Source organism: Haliotis rufescens, unplaced genomic scaffold (assembly GCF_023055435.1).
Source record: "Haliotis rufescens isolate VD_foot unplaced genomic scaffold, xgHalRufe1.0.p SCAF_13, whole genome shotgun sequence".
In the NCBI taxonomy this organism is placed as follows: Eukaryota; Metazoa; Mollusca; class Gastropoda; order Lepetellida; family Haliotidae; genus Haliotis; species Haliotis rufescens.
In genome coordinates this window covers 15,360,978-15,386,400 of record NW_025963813.1, presented here as the reverse complement: position 1 = coordinate 15,386,400, position 25,423 = coordinate 15,360,978, and the positions used below count along the sequence as shown (strand labels likewise).

Genomic DNA, 25,423 nt, shown 5'->3' with positions numbered 1-25,423 from the left:
TTAGCCCAGGCTAGTACAAGCAGACACACACACGTTCATGCACGTCGTAAAAAAAGCGGAACAATCTTGAACGCGGCGTTAAACCCCATTTCAGCCCACCTCACACTAAGTAAGCGTCTTGAACAATATCTTGAAATGTCTTGTAAAATCTATAATATTACTAACTATCTCTTATTCCTTACTGCAATCCCCGAGCCACCTGTTTTTCTCGCAGAGTTGGGTCTGTGCTTCAGGTACAATGTGAAATTATTATTATATTATCATCATCATCATCATCATCACCATGTGCATTGTCTTTGGGAGTTGTTGCATTATCGTCAGAACCATTTTAGTTAACATCGTCGTCGTGTAGAACATTCTCTGCATTAATAAACAACCCGTAAGGATGCGTCAGAATTGGTCTTCAGCAACCAATGTTTGTCGTAAGGGGCGACTTTGCTTGTCGTAAGAGGCGACTAACGGGATCGGGTGATCAGGCTCGCTGACTTGCTTGATGCATGTCATCGTGTCCCAATCGCGTAGATCGATACTCATGGTGTCAATCACTGGATTTTCTGGTCCAGACTCGATTATATACAGATCGCCGTCATATATTGCTGAGTGCGGCGTTAAAGAAGAAACAAAACGCTCAAAAACGATTTGGGTGACCGCTGAGGTCGAGGCTGATTTGGGTGGCCCCTTCACGAGGAGACAGGAACAACAAACAACAACCAATAAACAAACAAAGGCTTATATGTTTGCTGTTACACCTTTATTAGTCTCTTGTTCTTGATCCAGGTTAAAGGTTGTCAAGACTTTTTACAGAACGTAAAACGTCAACTGCTTTGCTGCGGATCTTCTGCCCAGTTCTTTCCAAATCATGGCTGTCGTTTATGATTTCGTCCCCAAGTCGTTTCATTTTTTTCGCCTTCCGTTGTATGTCATCGTTGCTCTTTTTCCTCAATTGACAGATTTTCTTCCTATATTTTTTTATATATTTCTTTTGTTCCTTTGAAGTCATTTTTCCCCAGTTTTTGGGTTCCGGTAGGTTGTGCCTTTTCAAGAATCCTCCCTTGTGCCCTTTTATACCATGATCCTCGTCATCCTCATCCTCATCCTCATCCTCATCATCCTCATCTTCTTCGTCATGCTCGTCATCTTCTTCGTCATGCTCGTCATCTTCTTCGTCACCCTCGTCTTCTTCTTCGTCATCCTCGTCATCTTCTTCATCATACTTGTCAACGTCGTCATTATCTTCGTAATGCTGCTCAACGTCGTCGTGTTCCTCTTTGTCGTGCGTTACCTGGCCAGGTGACCTGAATAGATTTTGAGATCCCCCGGGCTGTCCATCTGGTGACCACATGAGACCAACTATTTGGCAATTATTTTAAGAGACGGAAATAATTTCAGCCACTGATTCAAGAAACGCATATCTTCCTCAAAAAGATGAGGCGAACACATTTATATTTATTAACAAAACGAAAAAAGGACATCCCTCATCATTGTTATAAAACCTGAGGCAAATGTTTTTTTAAAGTATTTTTAGGAGTACAAAATGCTCATATGTCGATCTGCTTAGTCAGGTTACAGCATGCTTGTGTTGGATTAATCTTAACAATGCAGGGTTCAGGTCATAATAGGGGACACAGTCGTCCAAAGCGTCGCAATTCGCTGTGCAGAGTTGCGTCCCTTGGGCACCAGAAACCTATTGTTGTGGGTTCGAATCCCGGTGTAGGAGGCTCAAATGACACCCCCGTCGTAGGCTCAGATAACTCCCCGGACTCAAGTGACTCCCCCATTTGTTTTGAAGAATACACATGTTTTGACACTAATTGTGCAACAGTCTGTGAATGTCGTACACAAATAATATATTTTCGATGATACAGCACCGTATTTTCGATGATTGCACTAAATATTTTTTTACAAATTGTGAAATTACCAGGTTTTTGGTATAATAAGATTTTATGTGAATACATTTTAGGGACATTATCAAGTCATTTCGTTAAGACTTTTTAAATACTATTACACATCAGCAACTTTATTTTCTGACATTATGGCTGGATATGATGTGATATTGACGCTTTACTGCAATATTTGTTTAACTTAGAAAAAAATTGAATTAATTTTTCTGTTTGATTTACAAACTTTGTACTTCAAATTATGCACCTGATGTTTGATTGTAATATCTGTAATATTTTTGAAAAAGATAATTATATTGGCACTATGACCTGTTTGGCAATCTTATTTCTTCGTGTAAAATGTTGATATTATGCATGCACGATCATTATGTAAAAAAATTAACGGAAATCTGTATTTTTTAAAACATATGAAAATAATTACTTTACCTTATGTGATATGTTAGTAAGTTTCCTTTTTGAGGTTATTTTTATCGTCAAATTACCTTAAAGTGAAGTTTAAGTTTGCTTTCTGTTCACTCGGCGCGGTCATTGTTTAATTGGGTAATATGTGTTTGATACACTTGTGTCTCTTTATACACGAAAACTAATCGTCTTGTAAAAATAGAATCTTTTATGGGTTTTATTAAAGTTACCTATTGTTCCTAATGCAGCGACTCGCCCATTGCAATACACTAAATCTCGGCAACTGCGCATTTTAAACTGTGAGTAACTAAAATCGGATTTTACCTACCAGGTGAATTTTATAATAAGCTGTTCAACGTGGTATTTGTTGTCCGTGAATCAAAATGTACCAAGTATATGGGGAATTTGTTTTAACTGGCCGGAAGAGGTCATATAATAAAAATGCGTGTCTGTGATATTAAAAGGAGGTGTGAATGGATAGTCTGTTTGACAAAGCTAACAAATGGTAGTCATAATCTCACAACCACTATGCACTGTATAAACATTTTCTCTGTTCTTTCAATCTTAACCCTTTACCTGTAATTGACAAGATCGCATTGACGAATGTTGCCTCATCGATCAATATTGTTTTAACAATATAAGTAGGGTCGTCTACTGGGATTTTGAGCAGGAAATTCTCATAATGACTTGCAATGTTGAAAAACAGCTTTGTGGAGATTAACTTCTCGTATATCATGAGAACTATAGAGGCGATTAATAATTTTAATTCAAAACAAGGGGAGTCATTTGGGCCCAGTAGGGGAGTTAGCTGAGCCTTGAGGGAGTGTTTTGAGCCTGACAAGGGCAGTCATGAATGCCTAGGTCCATATGACTCTTGATTCAAATTATGGGGAGTCGTTTGAGCCTTCTACACCGGTTCGCATCACGTCAGGCTTTCCTCCCACATTGAGCTGACTTGCCGTGATATAACTGGAATAATGTTCAAAGCGACGTAAAACACTACTCACTCACTCACTCACTCACTCACTCACATGATAATAATATATGAAAGATTTGATTGGTTGGTTTGTTGTTTAACGCCGTACTCAGCAATATTCCAGCCATATGACGGCGGTCTGTAAATAATGGAGTCTGGACCAGACAATCCAGTGATTAATATCATGAACATCGATCCACGCAATTGGAATCGATGACATGCATCAACCAAGTCAGCGAGCCTGACCACCCGATCCCGTTAGTCGCCTTTCACGACAAGCATAGTCGCCTTTTACGGCAAGCATGGGTCGCTGAAGACCTATTCTACCCCGGATCTTCACGGGTAGTATATGAAAGAATTGATATGATATTAATGTGAATAACAATTAAATGTATGTTGTTCAATTAATTTAAATTAAGGTGGATGCGACGATAATTACTTTCAACTGGCTTAGCTTCTCCCTGTCCAATTAGGACGACACACGCAGCGAGCAGGTACCACTTCATTGTCTCCTGGCTTGTCTGCTGCAAACACATTATCTCAAATCATATAGTTCAAGTCATTATTTCTTGCTTGGGTTTATTTTTTCTTGTTCATTTTTTTATGCCTGTGGTGGATGATGGATTCAGATGAGATAAACACAAAAGAATGACGTCTTTGCTGATTAATTCCCCGTGTTATATTATAGGAGAGTAGTGGGCTTTTATGTTGCTATTTTTTGTTGTTTAACGCCGCACTCAGCAATATTCCAGCTATATGACGGCGGTCTGTAAATAATCGAGTCTGGACCAGACATTTCGGTGATTGACATCATGAGCTTTGATCCACAAAATTGGGATCGATGACATGCATCAACCAAGTCAGCGAATCTGACCACCCGATCCCGTTAGTCGCCTTTTACGACAAGCATAGTCGCCTTTTACTGTAAGCATGGGTTGCTGAAGACCTATTCTACCCCGGATCTTCACGGGTGGGGTTTTATGTGATTGGAGCCAGTATGTGGTTGGAATGGTGTGGCTTTCATTACTCTCATTGAAAAGAGTGCCCCCATCCTAAATTCATTGTGTCCTTTCTGTCTTTGATGAGAGCTCGAGGCAGACCAAGGAACGCTATCTATTTCAAACACTTGGGGGGCGGTCGGGTAGCCTAGTGGTTAAAGCGTTCGCTCGTCACGCCGAAGACCCAGGTTCGATTCCCGACATGGGTACAATGTGTGAAGCCCATTTCTGGTGTCCCCCGCCGTGATATTGCTGGAATATTGCTAAAAGCGGCGTAAAACCATACTCACTCACTCACTCAAACACCTGGTGTCATTGGTGTCGCCGATGAGAGCTGTGAGCACGACAAGACACGCCACCCATTTCAAACACTAGTGGCCATAACTGTTGATGAGTGCTCGAGGCAGGCCAAGGAACGCCAGATATTCCAACGCCAGGTGTTATTCCTGCCCGTGTTAAGGGTGAATGTTTGTTGTATGTATTTTTTGTACAAGGTTTTAATGTCCTTGGACACTGTACTAATTGTCTTGAGTCGTTAGTGTTCACTCAGTGTTTCTTCAACAATACATTTCAACGACAATCTTGTACAGAACTGTTATCCCTAACTCCGCGTAGACATCCCATAGGACAGATTTACTGTTACTGTAGTAATATCAAAGAATCGGATGGTCCTTAACTTCTATTGAGTAGTATACATTTAATAAGTATCATAACACAGTCGATATCATAGCAACTTCATTATTAATTTACATATATGGCGTCTCCATCGACAATCGACATAAATATTATTTTGAAACCGCGGCGACAGAAGCAACACGGGGACGTTGCCAACTACAACTACAACAACAACCGTATTGTTAAAATCTTGTATAGAACTGTTATTCCTAACTCCGCGTAGATATCCCATAGAAGAACAGATTTACTGTAGTAATATCAAAGAATCGGATGGTCCTTAACTTCTATTGAGTAGTATACATTTAATAAGTATCATAACACAGTCGATATCATAGCAACTTCATTATTAATTTACATATATGGCGTCTCCATCGACAATCGACATAAATATTATTTTGAAACCGCGGCGACAGAAGCAACACGGGGACGTTGCCAACTACAACTACAACAACAACCGTATTGTTAAAATCTTGTATAGAACTGTTATTCCTAACTCCGCGTAGATATCCCATAGAAGAACAGATTTACTGTAGTAATATCAAAGAATCGGATGGTTCTTAACTTCTTTTAAGTAGTATACATTTAATAAGTATCATAACACAGTCGATATCATAGCAACTTCATTATTAATTTACATATATGGCGTCTCCATCGACAATCGACATAAATATTATTTTGAAACCACGGCGACAGTAGCAACACGGGGACGTTGCCAACTACAACTACAACAACAACCGTATTGTCTTTCTAATATGCAGAACCGTCACGGACTCAAGTGTTCCAGTTTTTCACTGCCTGTCAACTTATTGTGGGAGGATATTTGAAAATATCTTAAGTTAACGATATTACGTCCAAGAAATGAACTTTATTGGTTCTTTGTCAGAACGCAAAGAATACTTCCACTTGTTTTTATATTTTTTTAACATTTTAAAAAATTTAAAAAATCTCATAATATACAACTTAAGATGTGTTTCGTAGACACCGTATCTTTGAAAATAAATAGTTTCCTTTTCCATCACAAATTTACATTTCAAACATAGTTTGGTTGGGGCCATGTCGTTGCAAATTCATTTCAGTTACACCAGTCTTCATTAAACCAATTTATTTTACCAAAACTAACCAAGCCACAGATTACATTTCACAACTTGTTGTAGGAATTAATGATGGTCACATAGACATAATCAAATCTAACAATAGTTAATTCAATTACATAAAAAAAACTCAGCATACATGTACTTTCTTTTGCCCCTCAGTTTATAATATTATACAAATATCAAATATCTCAGTTTCATAACTTATAATAAACGTCTATTATTGCTGTAATTGCCGTATTTTTAATTGCTTGCATTACTGTCAGATCTGTCTTAGGTCTATAACATAAGTTGCAATTGGTTTGTTCAGCAGACCGACAAAATATAAATGAAATGTGGAAAAAAACTTGAATTAATTTGACAGTTTTTTCGAGAGGTGACAATAGCGTATGCCGTGGGGTCACGGTGAAACGCACAAGTGACCGCGACTGACCACCCGATGCACTTGGGCACCCCTTAATAAGCGAAGACAGCTGGGTATCATTGCTAAACCTGAGTGAGTGAGTGAGTTGGGTTTAACGTCGCTTTTAACAAAGATGGCTTGGTATCATTGCTAAACCAGAGTGGGTGAGTGAGGTTTAAAGCCACTTTTAACAGTATTCCAGTTATATCAAGGCGTGTCAGTTTAATGTGGGAGGAAAGTCCCGAAGTGATGCAGGTCTCAGACGTTTACCACTTCGGTGAAACCCACGAGTGCTGACAAACCTAGAAACATAATCTGGGAGAACCTGGTTCAAACCCACGATCATAGGTTTCTGGCGTGCCCAAGGGACGCAACTCTGCATAGCGAATTGCGACGCCTCAGACGACAAGGCCAATCGTTCCCACTAAACCAGACTGAGTGAGTGAGGTTTTACGCCGCTTTTAGCAATATTCCAGCAATATCACGGCGGGGGACACCAGAAATGGGCTTCATACATTGTACCTATATGGGGAATTGAATCCGAGTTTTCGGCGTGACGAGCGAACACTTTAACCACTAGGCTACCCGACCGCCCCTGTTTGATAGTGATTCATACTCACATACTCACATGTCGGAATGGTACAATGGCCTCTGCTTTTAGTAGCTATTTCTTATGACTATGAAAAAGGTTTTCTGACTTTTATTCCATGTAAAATGTGGTGATGGGAAAGTTGGGTTTCGCGTAGCTTTGAAGAATATTGCATTTATATAATAATGTCAACTTGAGGTGTGAAAACATTGAACACGTAGTCATTTACCGCTTTGACATATCCCATGGGCAATGATATTTTCCTGATACATGATACATGGAACCCACCATCCATGTATCATGTTGCGACTGTCGGTACAGCTTCTGTACCATCTGTCCCCATTAATGGAGAATAAAACAGACAAAATAAGTCCTCATAAAATTTTCATATTTGACTGCTATGACAACAATAAAAAATACACTTAATCCAAAAACTCAATAACCTCCAGGCTACCCCACCGCCCCTATTTATATATGCAAATTCACGGATGAAGCATTAGATTAAGAATACTTACCTTTCGTTCTTGGAAAATAGACAGTGAGCTGGTTGCTGAATCACACACTTTTATAGATGGAGATTTGAATGTGGTTGATATGTTTATATCACATGGCATTAGTGATACAGGTAAACATTATCAATAAATAATCACTCATTTTAGCGAAATTACCGATATTGTGTCTTTGCATAATTCATTGTCAGCCTATACTCTTCGAAAATGTAGGGGATCATGAAATGTATATGTTAATACCAAGTGAGTGAGTGAGTGAGTTGGGTTTAACGCCGCTTTTAACAATATTCCAGTTATATCACGGCGTGTCAGCTTTATGTGGGAGGAAAGCCCGAAGTGATGCAGGTCTAAGACGTTTACCACTTCGGTGAAACCCACGAGCACGGGTATGGTGCTGACAAACCTAGAAACATAATCGGGGCGAACCGGGATTCGAACCCACAATCATAGGTTTCTGGCGTGCCCAAGGGACGCAACTCTGCACAGCGAATCGCGGCGCCTTAGACGACTGGGCCACCCGTGCCCCCTGTTAATACCAAGTAATACCAGGACACGAATAAGTGACCCGTAAAGATCCGGGGTAGAATAGGTCTTCAGCAACCCATGCTTGCCGTAAAAGGCGACTATGTTTATTGTTATGAACGGCTGGTCGGGTTCGCTGACTTGGTTGATGCATGTCATCGTGTTCCAGCTGTGTGGATCGCTGCTCATGATGTCAGTCACTGGAATGTCTGGTAGAGATTCGATTATTTACAGACCGCCGTCATATAGCTGGAATAGTGTTGAGTGTGGCGTTAAACAACAGACGAACAAACGAACAAACAAACAAACAAGAATAAGTGTTGACGACAAACATCCTATGCAAGAACGTTTGTCTGTAAAAATTAACACCAAAACGGGGCGGTCGGGTAGCCTAGTGGTTAAAGCGTTCGCTCGTCACGCCGAAAACCCGGGTTCGATCCCCGAAATGGGTACAATGTGTGAAGCCCATTTCTTGTGTCCCCCGCCGTGATATTGCTAGAATATTGCTAAAAGCGGCGTAAAATCAAACTCACTCACTCACTCAATAACACCAAAACACATTCTACAGTTCGTACGAGAGTCGCGCAGTCATTGCTGATTGTGATACTTTCAAGAAGGGTCAATTAATCTCTGTTGACCATTATTTCTGTCAATCTTATTGAATCTACTTATCATACAGTTGTGATGTACTTGATTTCATACATTGTTGTCATTGAGCGCCTATGGGCTATCGGCAAGGTGGAAACTGACAGAAGTGGGCGTGACATCCCATTACGGGTCACGTCAGAACGACCTTTCGCGAATTTTGACCGACCAATGAAATGACTGACAAGAAATCGACATTAGCCAATTAGAAAGCAGCTTTCTCGAGCTTTACGGCACTCTTTCAACCTGGCGACTTCCATTTCAGACAACGCCTAACACTAGTTTCAAACTGGCGACTACGCTTCGAAACATATTTTGACGTATTCTCGATTAAAAAAATTAAAACCGATAAGAAGAACATTCTGGAATGGCTTCTAGATGGCCTAGATTGCATGGATATAATCATAAAACCCGTAACTGTCGTTCAGAATAGCCCGTGTTAAATATTTCGTGGTTGCATGATTAGAAAACACATTCCGACTGTCACTTTCATGATCTGGTAAGCGACGCTCTGATTGGTTGGATGAAAGGTCGTTCTGACGTGACCCTTAATGGGATGTCCTCAGATCTTTGTTTAGCGATAGCGGGAACTAAGATCTGATTTTAATGAGATTGGCAGTGACATTACCTTCAATGTTTCACAGTCTGTTTATAAGGCACCAACAAACCCAAAATGTTGACGATCGACCCGGTTCAGGGCGTCCCAGGTCAACGATAAGAGTACAGGATCGATTGATCGAAATCAGGCTCTACGAAATCGAGCTATACGGCGAATCAAATATTTGGAACTCACTACCTACTGAATACATTAATGCCAGTAGATGGAAGATTTAAAAGTTTTATAAAAAACAATGATAAGAATGGTATATACTTTGATACAAATTATGGATCAAGATTCTGTCAGGTTATACACTCCCGTCTCAGGCTTGGCTGCAGTGATCTTAACGCCGACACATTTGCCAGTTTTATGTCCGACGGCCCGTTGTGGCTATCACACGGAAGATGCACTTCATTTCTTTCTTACGTGTCCCTTAAACAGTACATTAAGGCAAAATATGCATATTTCGTATTAAAATTCAGTTTGAAATGAGGGCACAGTTTTATCTATCTTCTTGCCGATTTAGAGATTTTATCTGTCTTTTTTTTTTTTTTTTTAATGTTGGCTTTGCTATATGATACTGCGATGACGTTGTACTGGATGTAAATAATAACGTAGCTGTAGTTACGAAAGATAATCGAGTAATAAAACACTTACAGAACAATAATTATCTTTAATGTCAATTATATAATGTATGCTATTTATCATGTCACTTTTAATACGTTGTAATTTGTATGTGTATCATGTTTGGGAGAGGCATTCAGATAAGCAACGGATTAACGAGTGTCGGATTAACGAGACTTGACTGTATTTGCTTGTTTGCCAATCCCTCCACTTTATGAAAATAAATAGGTTTATATAAACTCCACTCCATATTGTACAAGGACGGGTCACTGGACAGTACTTTCGGGACAACATGCAGACACCCTGCGTTGTCCCGTTTGCAAGGCGTGCGGGTCGACGTTTTGTCTTTCAGGATGACAACGCCCGTGCTCACCGTGTACTAGTCGTCTATGCTCACCCCAGCAGAATGCCATGGTCAGCAATGACGACAGACTTTTCCCTATTGAACAAGTTTGAGTCATGATAGGGAGACGTGTGTGTCAAAGTCATTCGAATGCAAGACCTGGTCACATTGGTGTGTTTTCGTGGCAATTACAGACTGTCGCTTCAGTGTGGGGTTGTCCTGTATGTGGTGAGTGAGTGAGTTGGTGGGTATGTGAAAAGTGAGTGTATGTGTGTGTGTAGGGTGTGATGTGTGTGTGTGTGTGTGTGTGTGTGTGAGATATGTGTGTGTGTGTGTGTGTGTGTGTGTGTGTGTGTGTGTGTGTGTGTGTGTGTGTGTGTGTGTGTGTGTGTGTGTGTGTGTGTGTGTGTGTGTGTGTGTTTATGTGTGTGTGTTTATGTGTGTGTGTTTATGTGTGATGTAAGTGTGTCTGTAGGGGTAAATGTCGGGATGTAGTGTGTCTTTGTTGTGTGTATGGGTCTGTGAGTGTGAGGGTGTGATGTGTGTGTGTTAAAGTGTGATGTTAATGTGCCTGTCGCATCAATGTAAGGATGTGGTGTATGTGTGTGTGGTGGTGTGTGTAGGGATGTGTGTGTGTAGGGATATGTGTGTGTGTGTGTGTATTTGTGGAGGGGTGATGTGTGTGGGGTGGGTGTGTGATGTGTATGTGTGTGAGGGGGAGGTGTTGGGGTGTGACGTGTGTGTGTAGGGGTGTGTGATTTGAGTGTATGCGTGTGTGTGGAGGGGTGAAGTGTGCGTGTGTGTGTGGAGGGGATGTAGGGTGTGTGGTGTCAGTGTGGGGGTGTCGTGTGTGTAGGGTTGTAATGCGTGTGTGTTTCTGATGTGTGTGTGTAGGGGTGTCATGTGTACTTGTGTGTAGGGATGTGATGTGTGTGTAGATGTGTGATGTGTATGTAGGGGTGTATTGTGTGTATAGAGGTAGGATATGTGTGTAGGGGTGTATTGTGTGTGTAGGGGTGTGATGTGTGTGTAGGGGTGTGATACGGTGTAGGGGTGTATTGTGTGTGTAGGGGTGTGATGTGTGTGTAGGGGTGTATTGTGTGTGTAGGGATGCATTGTGTTTGTAGGGGTGTATTCCGTGTGTAGGGGTGTGATGTGTGTGTAGGGGTGTATTGTGTGTGTAGGGGTGTGATGTGTGTGTAGGGGTGTGATGTGTGTGTAGGGCTGTGATGTGTGTAGGGGTGTGATGTGTGTGTAGGGGTGTATTGTGTGTGTAGGGCTGTGATGTGTGTGTAGGGGTGTATTGTGTGTGTAGGGGTGTATTGTGTGTGTAGGGATGCATTGTGTTTGTAGGGGTGTATTGCGTGTGTAGGGGTGTGATGTGTGTGTAGGGGTGTATTGTGTGTGTAGGGGTGTGATGTGTGTGTAGGGGTGTGATGTGTGTGTAGGGCTGTGATGTGTGTAGGGGTGTGATGTGTGTGTAGGGGTGTATTGTGTGTGTAGGGCTGTGATGTGTGTGTAGGGCTGTGATGTGTGTAGGGGTGTGATGTGTGTGTAGGGGTGTATTGTGTGTGTAGGGGTGTGATGTGTGTGTAGGGGTGTGATGTGTGTGTAGGGCTGTGATGTGTGTAGGGGTGTGATGTGTGTGTAGGGGTGTATTGTGTGTGTAGGGCTGTGATGTGTGTGTAGGGGTGTATTGTGTGTGTAGGGGTGTATTGTGTGTGTAGGGATGCATTGTGTTTGTAGGGGTGTATTGCGTGTGTAGGGGTGTGATGTGTGTGTAGGGGTGTATTGTGTGTGTAGGGGTGTGATGTGTGTGTAGGGGTGTGATGTGTGTGTAGGGCTGTGATGTGTGTAGGGGTGTGATGTGTGTGTAGGGGTGTATTGTGTGTGTAGGGCTGTGATGTGTGTGTAGGGCTGTGATGTGTGTAGGGGTGTGATGTGTGTGTAGGGGTGTATTGTGTGTGTAGGGCTGTGATGTGTGTGTAGGGGTGTGATGTGTGTGTAGGGGTGTATTGTGTGTGTAGGGATGCATTGTGTGTGTAGGGGTGTATTGCGTGTGTAGGGGTGTGATGTGTGTGTAGGGGTGTATTGTGTGTGTAGGGGTGTGATGTGTGTGTAGGGGTGTGATGTGTGTGTAGGGCTGTGATGTGTGTAGGGGTGTGATGTGTGTGTAGGGGTGTATTGTGTGTGTAGGGCTGTGATGTGTGTGTAGGGGGTGTATTGTGTGTGTAGGGTGTGATGTGTGTGTAGGGGTGTGATGTGTGTGTAGGGCTGTGATGTGTGTAGGGGTGTGATGCGTGTGTAGGGGTGTATTGTGTGTGTAGGGGTGTGATGTGTGTGTAGGGGTGTATTGTGTGTGTAGGGCTGTGATGTGTGTGTAGGGGTGTATTGTGTGTGTAGGGATGTGATTTGTGTGAAGGGGTGTGGTGTGTGTGTAGGGGTGTATTGTGTGTGTAGGGATGTGATTTGTGTGAAGGGGTGTGGTGTGTGGTGGGGTGCATTGTTTGTGTAGGGGTGTGATGTGTGTAGGGATGTATTGTGTGTGTAGGGGTGTGATGTGTGTGTAGGGGTGTATTGTGTGTGTAGGGGTGTATTGTGTGTGTAGGGGTGTGATGTGTGTGTAGGGGTGGGATGTGTCTGTAGGGGTGTGATGCGTGTGTAGGCGTGAATTTGTGTGTATGTAATGTATGTGTTTGTGTGGAAAGGGGGTGTTGGGTTGAATGTGTATCAATGTAACGTAAACAGAACCACTGTCCTTTTGTGTATTCAAACCATATCTTGAAAATACGAATAAATCGATTTATCTCGTATTCGACACAGACAAACTACTTATTTCAGATGTAGGGACTAATCTGCTGGGGTTGTACATTCGACAGCTTTATTTCACTGATTCCTATGTTGAGGGCATGTACTTGATCTGATAGACATTGTGGCGAAAACACTCGACTATAGCACGGATGTCCTGGATCTCGTGTCGGATCCTGTCGATGGAAGACACGACCTCTCCCTTGTGACTCATCATTTGGTTGTAGATTTCCTCCTGAAAAAATACAACACTTGACGTACTTTTATCTCATAGAGAGGGGCGTTTGATTGTAAAAAAGGCATATGATTTCACCGTATTAATAATGAGAGGGTGAGCGAGTAAGTGGCTGGATGAGTGAGTGTGTGTGTGTGTATGTGTGTGTGTGTGTGGTGAATGTGTGAGTGAGTGAGTGTGTGCATGCTATGAGTGAGTGGGTGGGTAAGTGGTGAGTGAGTGAGTGGGTGAGTGTGTGGATGATATGAGTGAGTAGGTGGGTATGTGGTGAGTGAGTTGGTGGGTGGGTATGTGGTGAATGAGTGAGTGGGTGGCTGATATGAGTGAATGAGTGAGTGGTAGGGTGTGTGAGTGAGTGGGTGGTAGGGTGAGTTTGTGGGTGGGTATGTGGTGAGTGAGTGAGTGAGTAGGTGGTAGTGTGAGTTGGTGGGTGGGTATGTGGTGAATGAGTGAGTGGGTGGCTGATATGAGTGAATGAGTGAGTGGTAGGGTGTGTGAGTGAGTGGGTGGTAGGGTGAGTTTGTGGGTGGGTATGTGGTGAGTGAGTGAGTGAGTAGGTGGTAGTGTGAGTTGGTGGGTGGGTATGTGGTGAATGAGTGAGTGGGTGGCTGATATGAGTGAATGAGTGAGTGGTAGGGTGTGTGAGTGAGTTGGTGATAGGGTGAGTTTGTGGGTGGGTATGTGGTGAGTGAGTGAGTGAGTAGGTGGTAGTGTGAGTTGGTGGGTGGGTATGTGGTGAATGAGTGAGTGGATGGCTGATATGAGTGAATGAGTGAGTGGTAGGGTGTGTGAGTGAGTGGGTGGTAGGGTGAGTTGGTTGGTGGGTATGTGGTGAGTGAGTGGGTGAGTACGTGGTAGGGTGAGTTGGTGGGTGGGTATGTGGTTAGTGAGTGGGTGAGTAGGTGGTAGGGTGAGTTGGTGGGTGGGTATGTGGTGAGTGAGTGGGTGAGTACGTGGTAGGGTGAGTTGGTGGGTGGGTGGGAGAGAAGTCCAGGGGTACACTGGTCGGGGACGTATATTCACGTGAACCATTATAACCTCTACAGATCAAAGATGCCACAAGGGTTGAATCCACGCACACTGCATCTTGGCAGCTATGAGAAGCAACTAGCATCAGTAAGATACATGGTTACAAATAAATCTTCAATGATTAATACTGATTATTGTTCCATGTAGAGGTCGCAAATTTCAATTTGATACCTCTATCTTTGCCCTCGTTGTGCTGTGTCTCAGGTCGCCCTCGAGGCCGGCGGAGACGTCGACGATGTAGCAAGCAGTAGCGTTCCTGACAACGATGATGTTCTAAAATAAATAGTCTTTATTATCTTACATGAATCAGTCGGTTGCCTGTCGTGCTTTCATTTATGAATACAAAAAAATGTAATGTCTGATATATTTATGTTTTTACGAACGTTTGCCATAATAATCTTCTTCAATCCAATACTGGTGACGATTAAAGAATTATTTTAGCTTCAAGTGATATTTAGAAACTCCTAAAGTGTCTTCTGAGAGCAAATCTGAGTCTTGTCGAGGAATTTGAAACATTTATTGACGAGTGTTGAAAAAATTGGAATCAAAAGACACAAGTTTGAGGTTCTTTTTTATCTAACATCATTCAGTGCAGACAGATTAGTGATGTTATATAATTCCGACGTCATGGTAAAGATGACGTCACAATGGCGCAATGGCATTGGGGTGTTATCTTTAGGGAGATATGTCACCCAACGATATCACGTGGAACAAGTTTTGGATGATAATTCAACATAGCAAAGCCTGACGGTACAATTCCGAGTAGAATATTCCGGTCCAAATTTAGGATTAACGAATCATGGGTATTTTGTGTATATATAAAGACGTTCCCAGTGTCCGGAGTATGGGGTGTCCGGATTATCCGGTCAACGTAATTGAGTTTCAGCGTACCGTCCTCCCTCGATATAATGCCATCATTAGTCCTGCAGGAAATGTACCAGCGAGATGAAAACAGTACCTTACTGATACTGTACATACATATATACATTACATGTCAAATGACATTTTATTTATGCTTATAGAAGAGGATATAATTTTTAACATCAAACTATTTTTTTGTCATTTAAATAAGGTGAATGAGTCTCTGTGTGGGGATTAGCTGTGAAACAAACTGAGATCAATGCAGTGAGTTTGCTGATTAAAAAGAGCGAATTATCTCCATTGCCAATTTGTTATCAAAATGAAACCAAAAATGGCATTATAATCAGGGATTTTTGGAACGTTTGTTCTGAAAAAACCCCATTGGCATTGGGATTATATCCAGGGTGGCATTATATTCAGGGTTAAACTACGACCAGGGTGGCATTATATTCAGGGTTAAACTATAACCAGGGTGGCATTATATCCAGGGTTAAACTACAACCAGGGTGGCATTATATTCAGGGTTAAACTATAACCAGGGTGGCATTATATCCAGGGTGGGGTTATAACAAGGGTGGGATTATAACCAGGGTGGCATTATATCCAGGGTTAAACTATAACCAGGGTGGCATTATATTCACGGTTAAACTACAACCAGGGTGGGATTATATCCAGGGTGGGGTTATAACAAGGGTGGGATTATATCCAGGGTGGGGTTATAACAACGGTGGGGTTATAACAAGGGTGGGATTATATCCAGGGTGGCATTATATCCAGGGTTAAACTACAACCAGGGTGGGATTATATCCAGGTCGGGGTTATAACCAGGGTTAAACTACAACCAGGGTGGGATTATATCCAGGGTGGGGTTATAACAAGGGTGGGATTATATCCAGGGTGGCATTATATCCAGGGTTAAACTACAACCAGGGTGGGATTATATCCAGGGTTAAACTACAACCAGGGTGGGATTATATCCAGGGTGGGGTTATAACAAGGGTGGGGTTATAACAAGGGTTTGGATTATATCCAGGGTGGCATTATATCCAGGGTTAAACTACAACCAGGGTGGGATTATATCGAGGTCGGGGTTATAACCAGGGTTAAACTATAACCAGGATGTGATTATATCCAGGTCGGGGTTATAACCAGGGTTAAACTATAACCAGGATGTGATTATATCCAGGGTGGGGTTATAACCAAGGTGAAACTATATCCAGGGTGGGGTTATATCCATGATGGGACTATATCCAGGGTGGGTTGATAACCAGGGTGGCATAATAATCTGGGTCTCATTATATCCAGGCTGGCATTATAACCAGGGTGGGATTATATCCAGGGTGGGGTTATAACCAAGGTGAAACTATATCCAGGGTGGGGTTATATCCATGATGGGACTATATCCAGGGTGGCAAAATAACCTGGTAGGCTTTATATCCATGTGGCATTATAACCAGGAATGCACTGCGGAAACCCGTTCTGATTACAACTTGGCTTTATAACGAGGGATATTATAACGAGGGAGGACTGAACATTAATATGAACCACAAATGATTTTTTCCTGATGAGAAATATGATAAAGCACATACAGCGTAGCTGTGATACTCCATCGAGTAGCCATGGACGAGTTCTGGATGGTAGTACACAATCTGCGCCTGAAATATGATATTATTATTAATATATAATGAGACAAGCCTTCGTCAAACACGGGATATCTAATGCAAAGAAGCGGTACGTTTAGACGACATCTTGCATTCCCGATCAATTTTCTGTCGACTGACACAAACTTGACGCATTCGTGGTCAGATCTAACCTGATACTTCTGTATTATGTTCCCTGAAATCAAAGATTCTTTCTCTAAATTCAATAAATTCATAGTTCTGAAACAAGAACTATGCGTACCATGTGTGTTAGTGAGTGAGTGAGTTGGGTTTAACGCCGCTTTTAACATTATTCCAGTTATATGACGGCGTGTCAGCTTAATGCGAGAGGAAAGCCCGAAGTGATGCAGGTCTCAGACGTTTATCACTTCGCTTAAACCCACCATGTATATTAGTATATATGTATGTATATTCTCCTAACAATTAAGGGACCTAACTCATTCCCTGAATATAAATAGTTCCTTATTATGCATAATCACTTCTTTGTTTCTTGGTAAATGCCGCACTCAGCATTATTCCTGCTACATGACGGCATGTCTGTGAATTATCGAATATGGAACAGACAATCCAATGATTTACAGCATGAACAGCTATCTACGCAAATTGGTTACGATGACATGCATCAATCAAGTCAGCGAGTCTGACCACCCGATCCCGTTGGTCGAATCTTATGACAAGCATGGGTTGCTGAAGGCCAATTCTAACCCGGATCTTCGTGGGTCCCCTAATACAATTACCGCGGGAGAGTTTCCAGGCTACCGAGGATTGCTGAAGGCAAATGTAATTGATGCATCAGCCGTCCGACATGCCAGCTGCTCAGCCACGTGTGTGCTGGGGCATGGATGGCCCACTCGCCCAAGGCGCCGCAATTCGCTCTGCAGAGTTGCGTCCCTTGGCACGCCAGAAACCTATGATAGTGGCTTCGAATCCCTGTTCGCCCCGATTGTGTTTTTAGGTTTGTCAACACCATACCCGTGCTCGTGGGTTTGACCAAAGAGGTAAACGTCTGAGACCTGCATCACTTCGGACTTTCCTGCCACTTTAAACTGACACGCCGTGATATAACTGGAATACTGTTCACAGCAGCGTTAAACCCAACTCACTAGCTGTGAGCCTGTGACGTCACTGCATGTTACAGAGACAATACGGTTGCTGTTGTTGTTGTAGTTGTTGTTGTAGTAGGCAATGTTCCCTTGTTTGACACCTGGTGTTTGAAATGGGTGGCGTGTCTTGTCGTGCTTAGAGCACTCATCAACGACAGTAACCACACCCGGTGTTTGAAATGGGTGGCGTGTCTTGTCCTGCTTAGAGCACTCATCAACGACAGTAATGACACCTGATGTTTGAAATGGGTGCGTGTCTCGTACTGCTAAGAGACTCCCGGATCGCCCCGATTATATTTCTTGGTTGATATAGAATGGCAGATCATACTTAAGTTTTTGCTACCATGTTTATGTAATAACTGACATTCTATATATTTACATTCAGGAGGGTCACCATGGCTAATTACATACCTGGCGAATCTGACGTCCTTGCGCTCGGTGCCACACACACGGTGAGTTATGTCTTATATTTCATTCTGTATATTCATGTTATGCACACCATTGTGTGCTATGGTTAAATGTAATCATTATCAATTTTATATAAACTGTATGTCAGAAAACATTAGGACAAATCTTGTCTATGGTGGCACGGGTGACCCAGTCGTTTAAGACGCCGCAATTCGCTGTGCAGTTTTGTGTCCCTTGAACACGTCAGAAACCTATGATAGTGGGTTCGAATCCCAATTATGTTTCTAGATTTGTCAGCACCATACCCGTGGGTTTCACTAAAGTGGTAAAGGTCTAAGGCCTGCATCACTTCGGGCTTTCCTCCGACATCAAGCTGACACGCCGTGATACAACTAGAATACTGTTAAAAGCGGCGTTAAACCAAACTCACCCACTCACCCTACGTTTATACAAATGTCGAATAAAACTTGTACCTTGAGAGAAACTCAATGATTTAACGTTTTGGTAACATTCTCCTGAAACGAAATATAGGATAGACAGAGATGAACAGAATGAATCAGACTTTCGGTCTTCTTGTCATCTGTGAGATGAGTGAGTGAGTGAGTTTGGTTTTACGCCGCTTTTAGCAATATTCAAGTAATATCACGGCGGGGGACACCAGAAATGGGCTTCACACATTGTACCCTGTAGGGATTCGAACCCGGGTCTTCTGTGTGACGAGCGAACGCTTTAACCACTAGGCTACCCGACCGCCCCTGTTTGTTGTTTAAAGCCGCACTCAGAGATAGAGAGTGTTGAAAAAATTGGAATCAAAAGACATAAGTATGAGGTTCTTATTTATCATCTAACATCATTCAGTGCAAACAGATTAGTGACGTTATATAATTCTGACGTCATGGTAAAGATGACATCACAATGGCACAATGGCACAATGGCATTGGGGTGTTATCTTTAGGGAGATATGTCACCAAACATATGTGAGATGAAGTACACCTGGTCTACCACGTGGTGTATTGGTGTGATTGGTACCTATGCAGTCATGATACATAATTCGTATTAATGCCATTGTTTGTCAACTTACCAGCACAACTCCCAAGGCTGTGAACACGAGAAGAGCCTTCATGCTGGTCCGCGAGTCTCTGAGTGAGATTAGGCGATAGGGTTACTGCGTGTTGAGGAGTGCTAGGAATTCCCTATCAGTAATTGTTAACGGTGCTTTTTCCCGGGGCGATTAAAATGAAGTGAGCAAATTCAAATTTCATTTCTTCACATTCTTTCAAAATGGAATTCGGTTACTTTTTCTCAAAGACCGGGAACGTGGTCTAGTGGTTGAGCTTCCGCCTGGAGAGCTGAAGGTTCGGGGTTCGATCCCCGGCCGCATCATACCAAAAGACGTTAAAAGATGGTACTTGTTGTTACCTGTCTGGCGCTCGGCATTAAGGGTTAAAGCAAGAATTGGTCGGCTCGGAGTCAGTATACTGTGTCTGAGTGGGGTATTCATGTTAAACTGCGGCATGGTATCTCAGTGGGCTAGCACGATTTATAGGCACCAGTCCGGTCTAGTACAAGCAGCCACAAACACACACACACTAACACTAACACTAACACACACACACACTAACACACGCACACACGTGCATGCACGTCGCTATATAAGTGCAACAATCTTGGACGCGACGTTAAACCCAATTTCACCTCACATCACCTCAAAAATAAAATTAACATTGGATTGATAACATTTCTTGGGAATTAAACATATTTGTGACGTTACTCTATTGTTTTAACGAACCATTGTTTTTCTCGAATGGACAGTTGGTTGTGAAAGTAACAGTTTCTATCAAAACAATTATGTTGTGTAAAGTTATTCTACTTATTTCGATGTTCTTGATATAGATGGGGCGGTGTGGTAGCCTAGTGGTTAAGGGTTCGCTTGTCACGCCGAAGGCCCGGGTTCGATTCCCGACATGGGTACAATGTGTGGAGCCCATTTCTGGTGTTCCCCGCCGTAATATTGCTGAAATGTTGCAAAAGCGGCGTAAAACCATACTCACTCACTCATGATATAGATATTATTGAATTGTTATTATTACAAGATCACACCAAAGATCTGAGGACATCACATTGCATGTCATGGCAGACAGACCTTTCGCGAACTTTGACTGACAATGAAATGACAGGAAGTCGACATTAGCCAATAAGTAAGCGGCTTTATCGACCTTAATGGCACTAGTTTTGAAATGACGACTTCTTTTCCTGACGACGCTTTAATAACTATTTTCACAAGGTTCTCGAGTCACAATTTGAAAACTGGACAAAAGAAAGTTCCGGAATGTCTAATTGATGGTCGAGTTGTGTGGCAGTACATCCCGCGGGCTATGAAACGTTCTCTTACATTTCAAATGCTGCCCTTATATCGGGGGCTAGACGATGTCTAGCATCTGGAATCTCTCGAACAGTCCGTAACTGCTGTTCAGAATAGTCAGTGTTAAGTCTCAGGTTGAAGAAAGCACATACCGACGGTGACTTTTCAGATCTGGTAAGTGGCGCTCTGATTGGCCGGGTGAAAGGTTTGAGACCTCACATAATTGTAAAGATCAACAAGCGACGGCCCACCTTCATCAACAGCAGAAAAAATCTCTTTAACTTTGAGTCAGTTGGGATGTGAACAACTGTCTGCTCCTAACTAATTCTTATTCACGAACCGACAGTTACTCTTATGAAAGGCATTTAGAAATGATACACATAAAGAGGAGAATATACGGATGTCAACTTCTTTTAGAGGAACAAGTCGTTTCGGAGTATAATTATGCTTACTCCTTCATCATGTGAACGTTATTATCTTAACATAACCGTATTTCCTCCATTAAACGCCGGATAAAGTCTTGACCGAATTAATAGACGCCCTCCAGTCTAATAAGGGAAATACGGTAATTCAGGAATCAGGTTTCATTGAGCTACATTTTAAATATTTCTGTGAAAAGTTACAAGTAATCTTTGAAATTCGAATATGATCAAATATATCATCGGGGTTTCCTCCGTGAATAGCTTGCCTGTGTAAATAAATATGATTGTCACTTAAGAAACCGAAGGAAACGCCAGCAGGGACGATTACTGCTCTGGTGGCAACAATGAGGCTGACAAACAAATGCTCAGAATCTGAGCGTAGCTCGGACTCGAACCCACCTATAATCAGCAGATCCTTGAACAGGTGAGAACAGCATCTTACTTGAGGTAGTGTCATCAATTATACTTGTATCACCCATGCGCTGAAACAAGGACTGGTCGACTCGGAAGATACTGTGTCTGAGTTGATCCATGAGTATTCATGTTAAACTGCTGTATGGTATGTACATGTTTAAAAAAAAAAAGAAACGTACAGGTAGATTTTTAGTAAATTTATTGTACCTCATAAAATCGCTTTATTTAATTTAATATCATAGATACAAATATGACATTTTGGAGCTCGATAGTCACATGTTGTCTTTGTACAAAGGCATTGAAAATTGTTCATTGTCATGTCAAATAAGGTCACACGGTTGCGCTGAACTCTTGTTGACCACCCCGGGCAGCAATCTCGGTTCTGCATCTTCTTGGCACTGACTGGATAAGTGTACGAATTCTGTCCTGCGGAATTCTGCACCATTCTGCTTGTAACGCGTTGGCCAGTTGTGGGAGTGACTGCAGCGTGTTCTGACGTTGACGTTGACGTCGATCGAGGTCATCCCAAAGGTGTTCGATTGGGTTGAGATCTGGAGATCACAACGTCCAGGGCAAGATGTTTATGTTGGCATTATGGAGGCAGTCTACCGTGACACGAGCTGTGTGCGGTGTAGCTTTGTCCTGTTGAAACAGCTCCCTCTGGCGGTCAATGATTGGAAGAAGGTGAGGTTAAAGAATTTGATTCATGTAGCGATTTGCTGTCAAATTTCCCTCAATCACAACTGATGTAGGATATGTCCCCACACCATGACACTACCACCACCGAATTTGTTGAATTCACGTAGTACACACAATGTGGGCAAAACGCTCATTTCGACGACGATAAACACGTTGTCTTCCATCTCGTCGGTGAAGAAGAAATCGTGATTAATCGCTGCACCACACCCGTCTCCAGTTTCCCAACTTCCACGGCTGTAATGTATGGCACCAACGCAAGCGTCTCTGTCGATGAATCTGTTGCAAAACAGGGATGATACCTGGTCTTCTGGGTCGGATTCCAGCCACACGAAGATGGTTCCTGACAGGCTGGTCCGATATCCTCTTCAAACCAGGGATGCGTCCAGCAGTCTCCAAAGCTGTCATTGCAATGGCGTAGGTGGAAGACGAATGTAGCGTTCCTGTGCATGGGTGGTAACACTTGGTCGGCCGGTTCTAGGACGGCCTGCAGTGGAATTGAACTGTGTGTATCGGTCACAAAGGCGGCAAATGGTGCTGTGGTGGACGTTGAAGTGGCGTGCCACAGAAGAATGCGATTCCCCTCGTTGGATACGTCCAATGGTGCTGAGTCTCGGCATTTTCAAACTTGAAAAATGTTGACAATTGAATGACAAATTATTGGTTTATGCTTGCATTTTTATAGCCAATACAACGAGTTACGAATGCCATAACTTGCACGTGCATTTTGCTTTACTGTTTTCCTCCATGCCATTTTTGAACAAGTGTGAAAACAATGCCGTTTAAGACATTGCGAATCGACAATGGCTGCGTTTTGACGCACCGTTTGTCGAATATCAGGACACCAACATTTTCCAGTATCCAATTTATATCCAGGATTTTTTGTGTAGTCAGGTGCAATGAACTGCATACTACCTGTGCGTTTCTTTTTTTGAAGAGTGTAAGTGGGCGAGCATTTTAAAATCGGCATAGACGAGTACAAGCAGCAATATAAGTGCAATAATCTTGGACGCGACGTTAAACCCCATTTCGGGGCGGTCGGGTAGCCTGGTGGTTAAAGCGTTCGCTCGTCACGCCGAAGACCCGGGTTCGATTCCCGACATGGGTACAATGTGTGAAGCCCATTTCTGGTGTCCCCCGCCGTGATATTGCTGGAATATTGCTAAAAGCGGCGTAAAACCACACTCACTCACTCACTCACTCACTTAAACCCCATTTCACATCACCACCTACAAACTATACATTTACTATATTATGTAACTTAGCTGGATCTGGTGTTCTACCATGCACACAATCTTATCATCCCAAACTGGCTTCTATAGAAAATATTGCTCAGTGTGGTCAAGCGATATCTACAAGGAGACTATGTGTCTGCCGCTGAAGCTGGATAGCAGTACCTATTGGAAGCATGGCATTGGACATTACTGTTTACAGACTGGAGTGAGTGAGTGAGTGAGTGAGTGAGTATGGTTTTACGCCGCTTTTAGCGATATTCCAGCAATATCACGGCGGGGGATACCAGAAATGGGCTTCACACATTGTACCCATGTCGGGAATCGAACCCGGGTCTTCGGCGTGACGAGCGAACGCTTTAACCACTAGGCTACCCGACCGCCCCATTTACAGACTGTAACATCTGTCTGCACTGAAGCTGGCTGGCTGTACTTTACACTGAAAACACTGGTTATGTTGGCGATAAAACACGACTCCGAGTCGCGGTATAAAAGGAATCCGATCAAAGAGTTCGAGAGAAAAAACACGTGCAGCATGGACCAACTGGAGTCATGACATGTAAAATTGAACAACTTTGTCAAATTGAAAATCAACCTGCCCCGGTGACTGCGTGGGAAAACAATAGGTTATAAGACCTAACACGATATAAAACCTAACCCTGAGGCTGCACGTTCGATTCTCGTCATGGAATTTTCATGTATAAAATATGACTTTTAACCAATCAAAAATCAACATTATATTCATATTAAAATTAAAACCTCAAAACAGGTTTAGAAGTCACCCAGGTCAAAACCTTGATTTGGAACATGAGCTGGTTACTGATTTACTTCCCATCTGGGTTTAATCGAGGCTGTCAGGAACCTAATGCAATATAGGGTATTGTGATGATAGGTTTATAATTCTGTTAACACACTGAAACAGTTTGAAGAATGATTTGGGATGATGAATAGAATCTTACCATTGCGAGTTTTAAACTTGTATCGAGTCATGTTGATGGGGTTTTTTTCAAAGAGATTCTGTGTGTGCACCGGGTATGTTCCATAAGCCACGCCCCCGTGAACATCCGCGTTAGAATTGGTCTTCTTCAACCCATGCGTGTCATAAGAGGTGACTATGCTTGCCATCAGAGGCGACTAACGGGATCGGGTGGTCAGGCTCGCTGACTTGGTTGATGCATGTCATCTTATCCCAATTGCGTTGATCGTTAACCATGATGCCAGTCTCGAATATTTACAGACCGCCGTCATATAGCTTGAATATTGCTGAGAGCGGCGTTAAACAACAAACAATCCATAAGTCATGACTCACAGATAATGGATCAGGGTCACGCAGCAGAATAACAAGGGAGTGTTCAAGTGTTGAAAACGCCAAGGCATACAGCGTTTCTACTGCCCTACATCCCTACATCCCAAATACATCCTCACCATTCATCCTTCAATGTTACATGCACATAGCGAAGGATGCAGATATATATATATATACAGCTGAGTAATTTTGATAAAGGATGTCCCTGTTGTTAAAATTGGTCCCTAGGAACATATGCTGGCTCTAGGAGGCTCCCCTATGGATTGGGTGGTCAGGTTCGGTGACTTGGATGGCATCGTAACCCGACGGTATGGATCGTTATTCATAATATCAATCACAGATTCGGCGCACACAAACAAACAAATAAAAAAAAGGTAACTTGCACAGCTCACACGTTGTGCAAGGCCGTTTTAATGGATTCTTGAATGGGTTCTTCCACCAACAACACTTTCATGGCAAACATACATCGTCACCTTGTTGACAATACGAGGGCTGGTCAAAAAGTTCTAAGCCTGACTAACTTGTATTTGGTCTGTTGAGGTCGTTTATATATTAGTGACAGCCAGTTGAACGTGATAGGGGTCCAAATGGTCACAGAAATGGAACAGAGCGA

General features: G+C 42.6%; 2 protein-coding genes across 2 annotated transcripts; both read right to left on the bottom strand.

The window, feature by feature from the left end:
• Positions 1-734: 734 nt before the first annotated feature.
• LOC124116391 (glutamic acid-rich protein-like) lies at positions 735-7,587 on the bottom strand. The gene is made up of 3 exons (XM_046477710.2): positions 7,548-7,587; positions 3,716-3,800; positions 735-1,329 (listed from the first exon to the last, which is right to left on the bottom strand). The coding sequence occupies exons 2-3, from the start codon at positions 3,780-3,782 to the stop codon at positions 779-781; spliced, it is 618 nt and encodes a 205-aa protein (XP_046333666.2). The 5' UTR covers positions 3,783-3,800; positions 7,548-7,587; the 3' UTR covers positions 735-778.
• Positions 7,588-13,140: 5,553 nt separating this feature from the next.
• LOC124116401 lies at positions 13,141-19,601 on the bottom strand. Its single transcript, XM_046477721.2, has 4 exons — positions 19,460-19,601; positions 16,796-16,861; positions 14,517-14,618; positions 13,141-13,316 (listed from the first exon to the last, which is right to left on the bottom strand). Exons 1-4 carry the CDS (start codon positions 19,499-19,501, stop codon positions 13,170-13,172), a joined length of 357 nt encoding a protein of 118 aa, XP_046333677.2. The 5' UTR covers positions 19,502-19,601; the 3' UTR covers positions 13,141-13,169.
• Positions 19,602-25,423: the final 5,822 nt, after the last annotated feature.

What these genes read in the sequence shown, in the direction of transcription:
- LOC124116391 (XM_046477710.2), bottom strand. Translation starts at nt 3,782, where the DNA reads ATGAAGTGGTACCTGCTCGCTGCGTGTGTCGTCCTAATTGGACAGGGA. An exon ending in AGAAGCTAAGCCAGTTGAAA is followed by an intron (nt 1,330 to 3,715) that starts GTAATTATCGTC and finishes TGTGGTCACCAG; the next exon opens with ATGGACAGCCCGGGGGATCT.
- LOC124116401 (XM_046477721.2), bottom strand. Translation starts at nt 19,501, where the DNA reads ATGAAGGCTCTTCTCGTGTTCACAGCCTTGGGAGTTGTGCTG. An exon ending in CAGCCTTGGGAGTTGTGCTG is followed by an intron (nt 16,862 to 19,459) that starts GTAAGTTGACAA and finishes ATCATATTTCAG; the next exon opens with GCGCAGATTGTGTACTACCA. An exon ending in CAACGAGGGCAAAGATAGAG is followed by an intron (nt 13,317 to 14,516) that starts GTATCAAATTGA and finishes GTATTTTTTCAG; the next exon opens with GAGGAAATCTACAACCAAAT.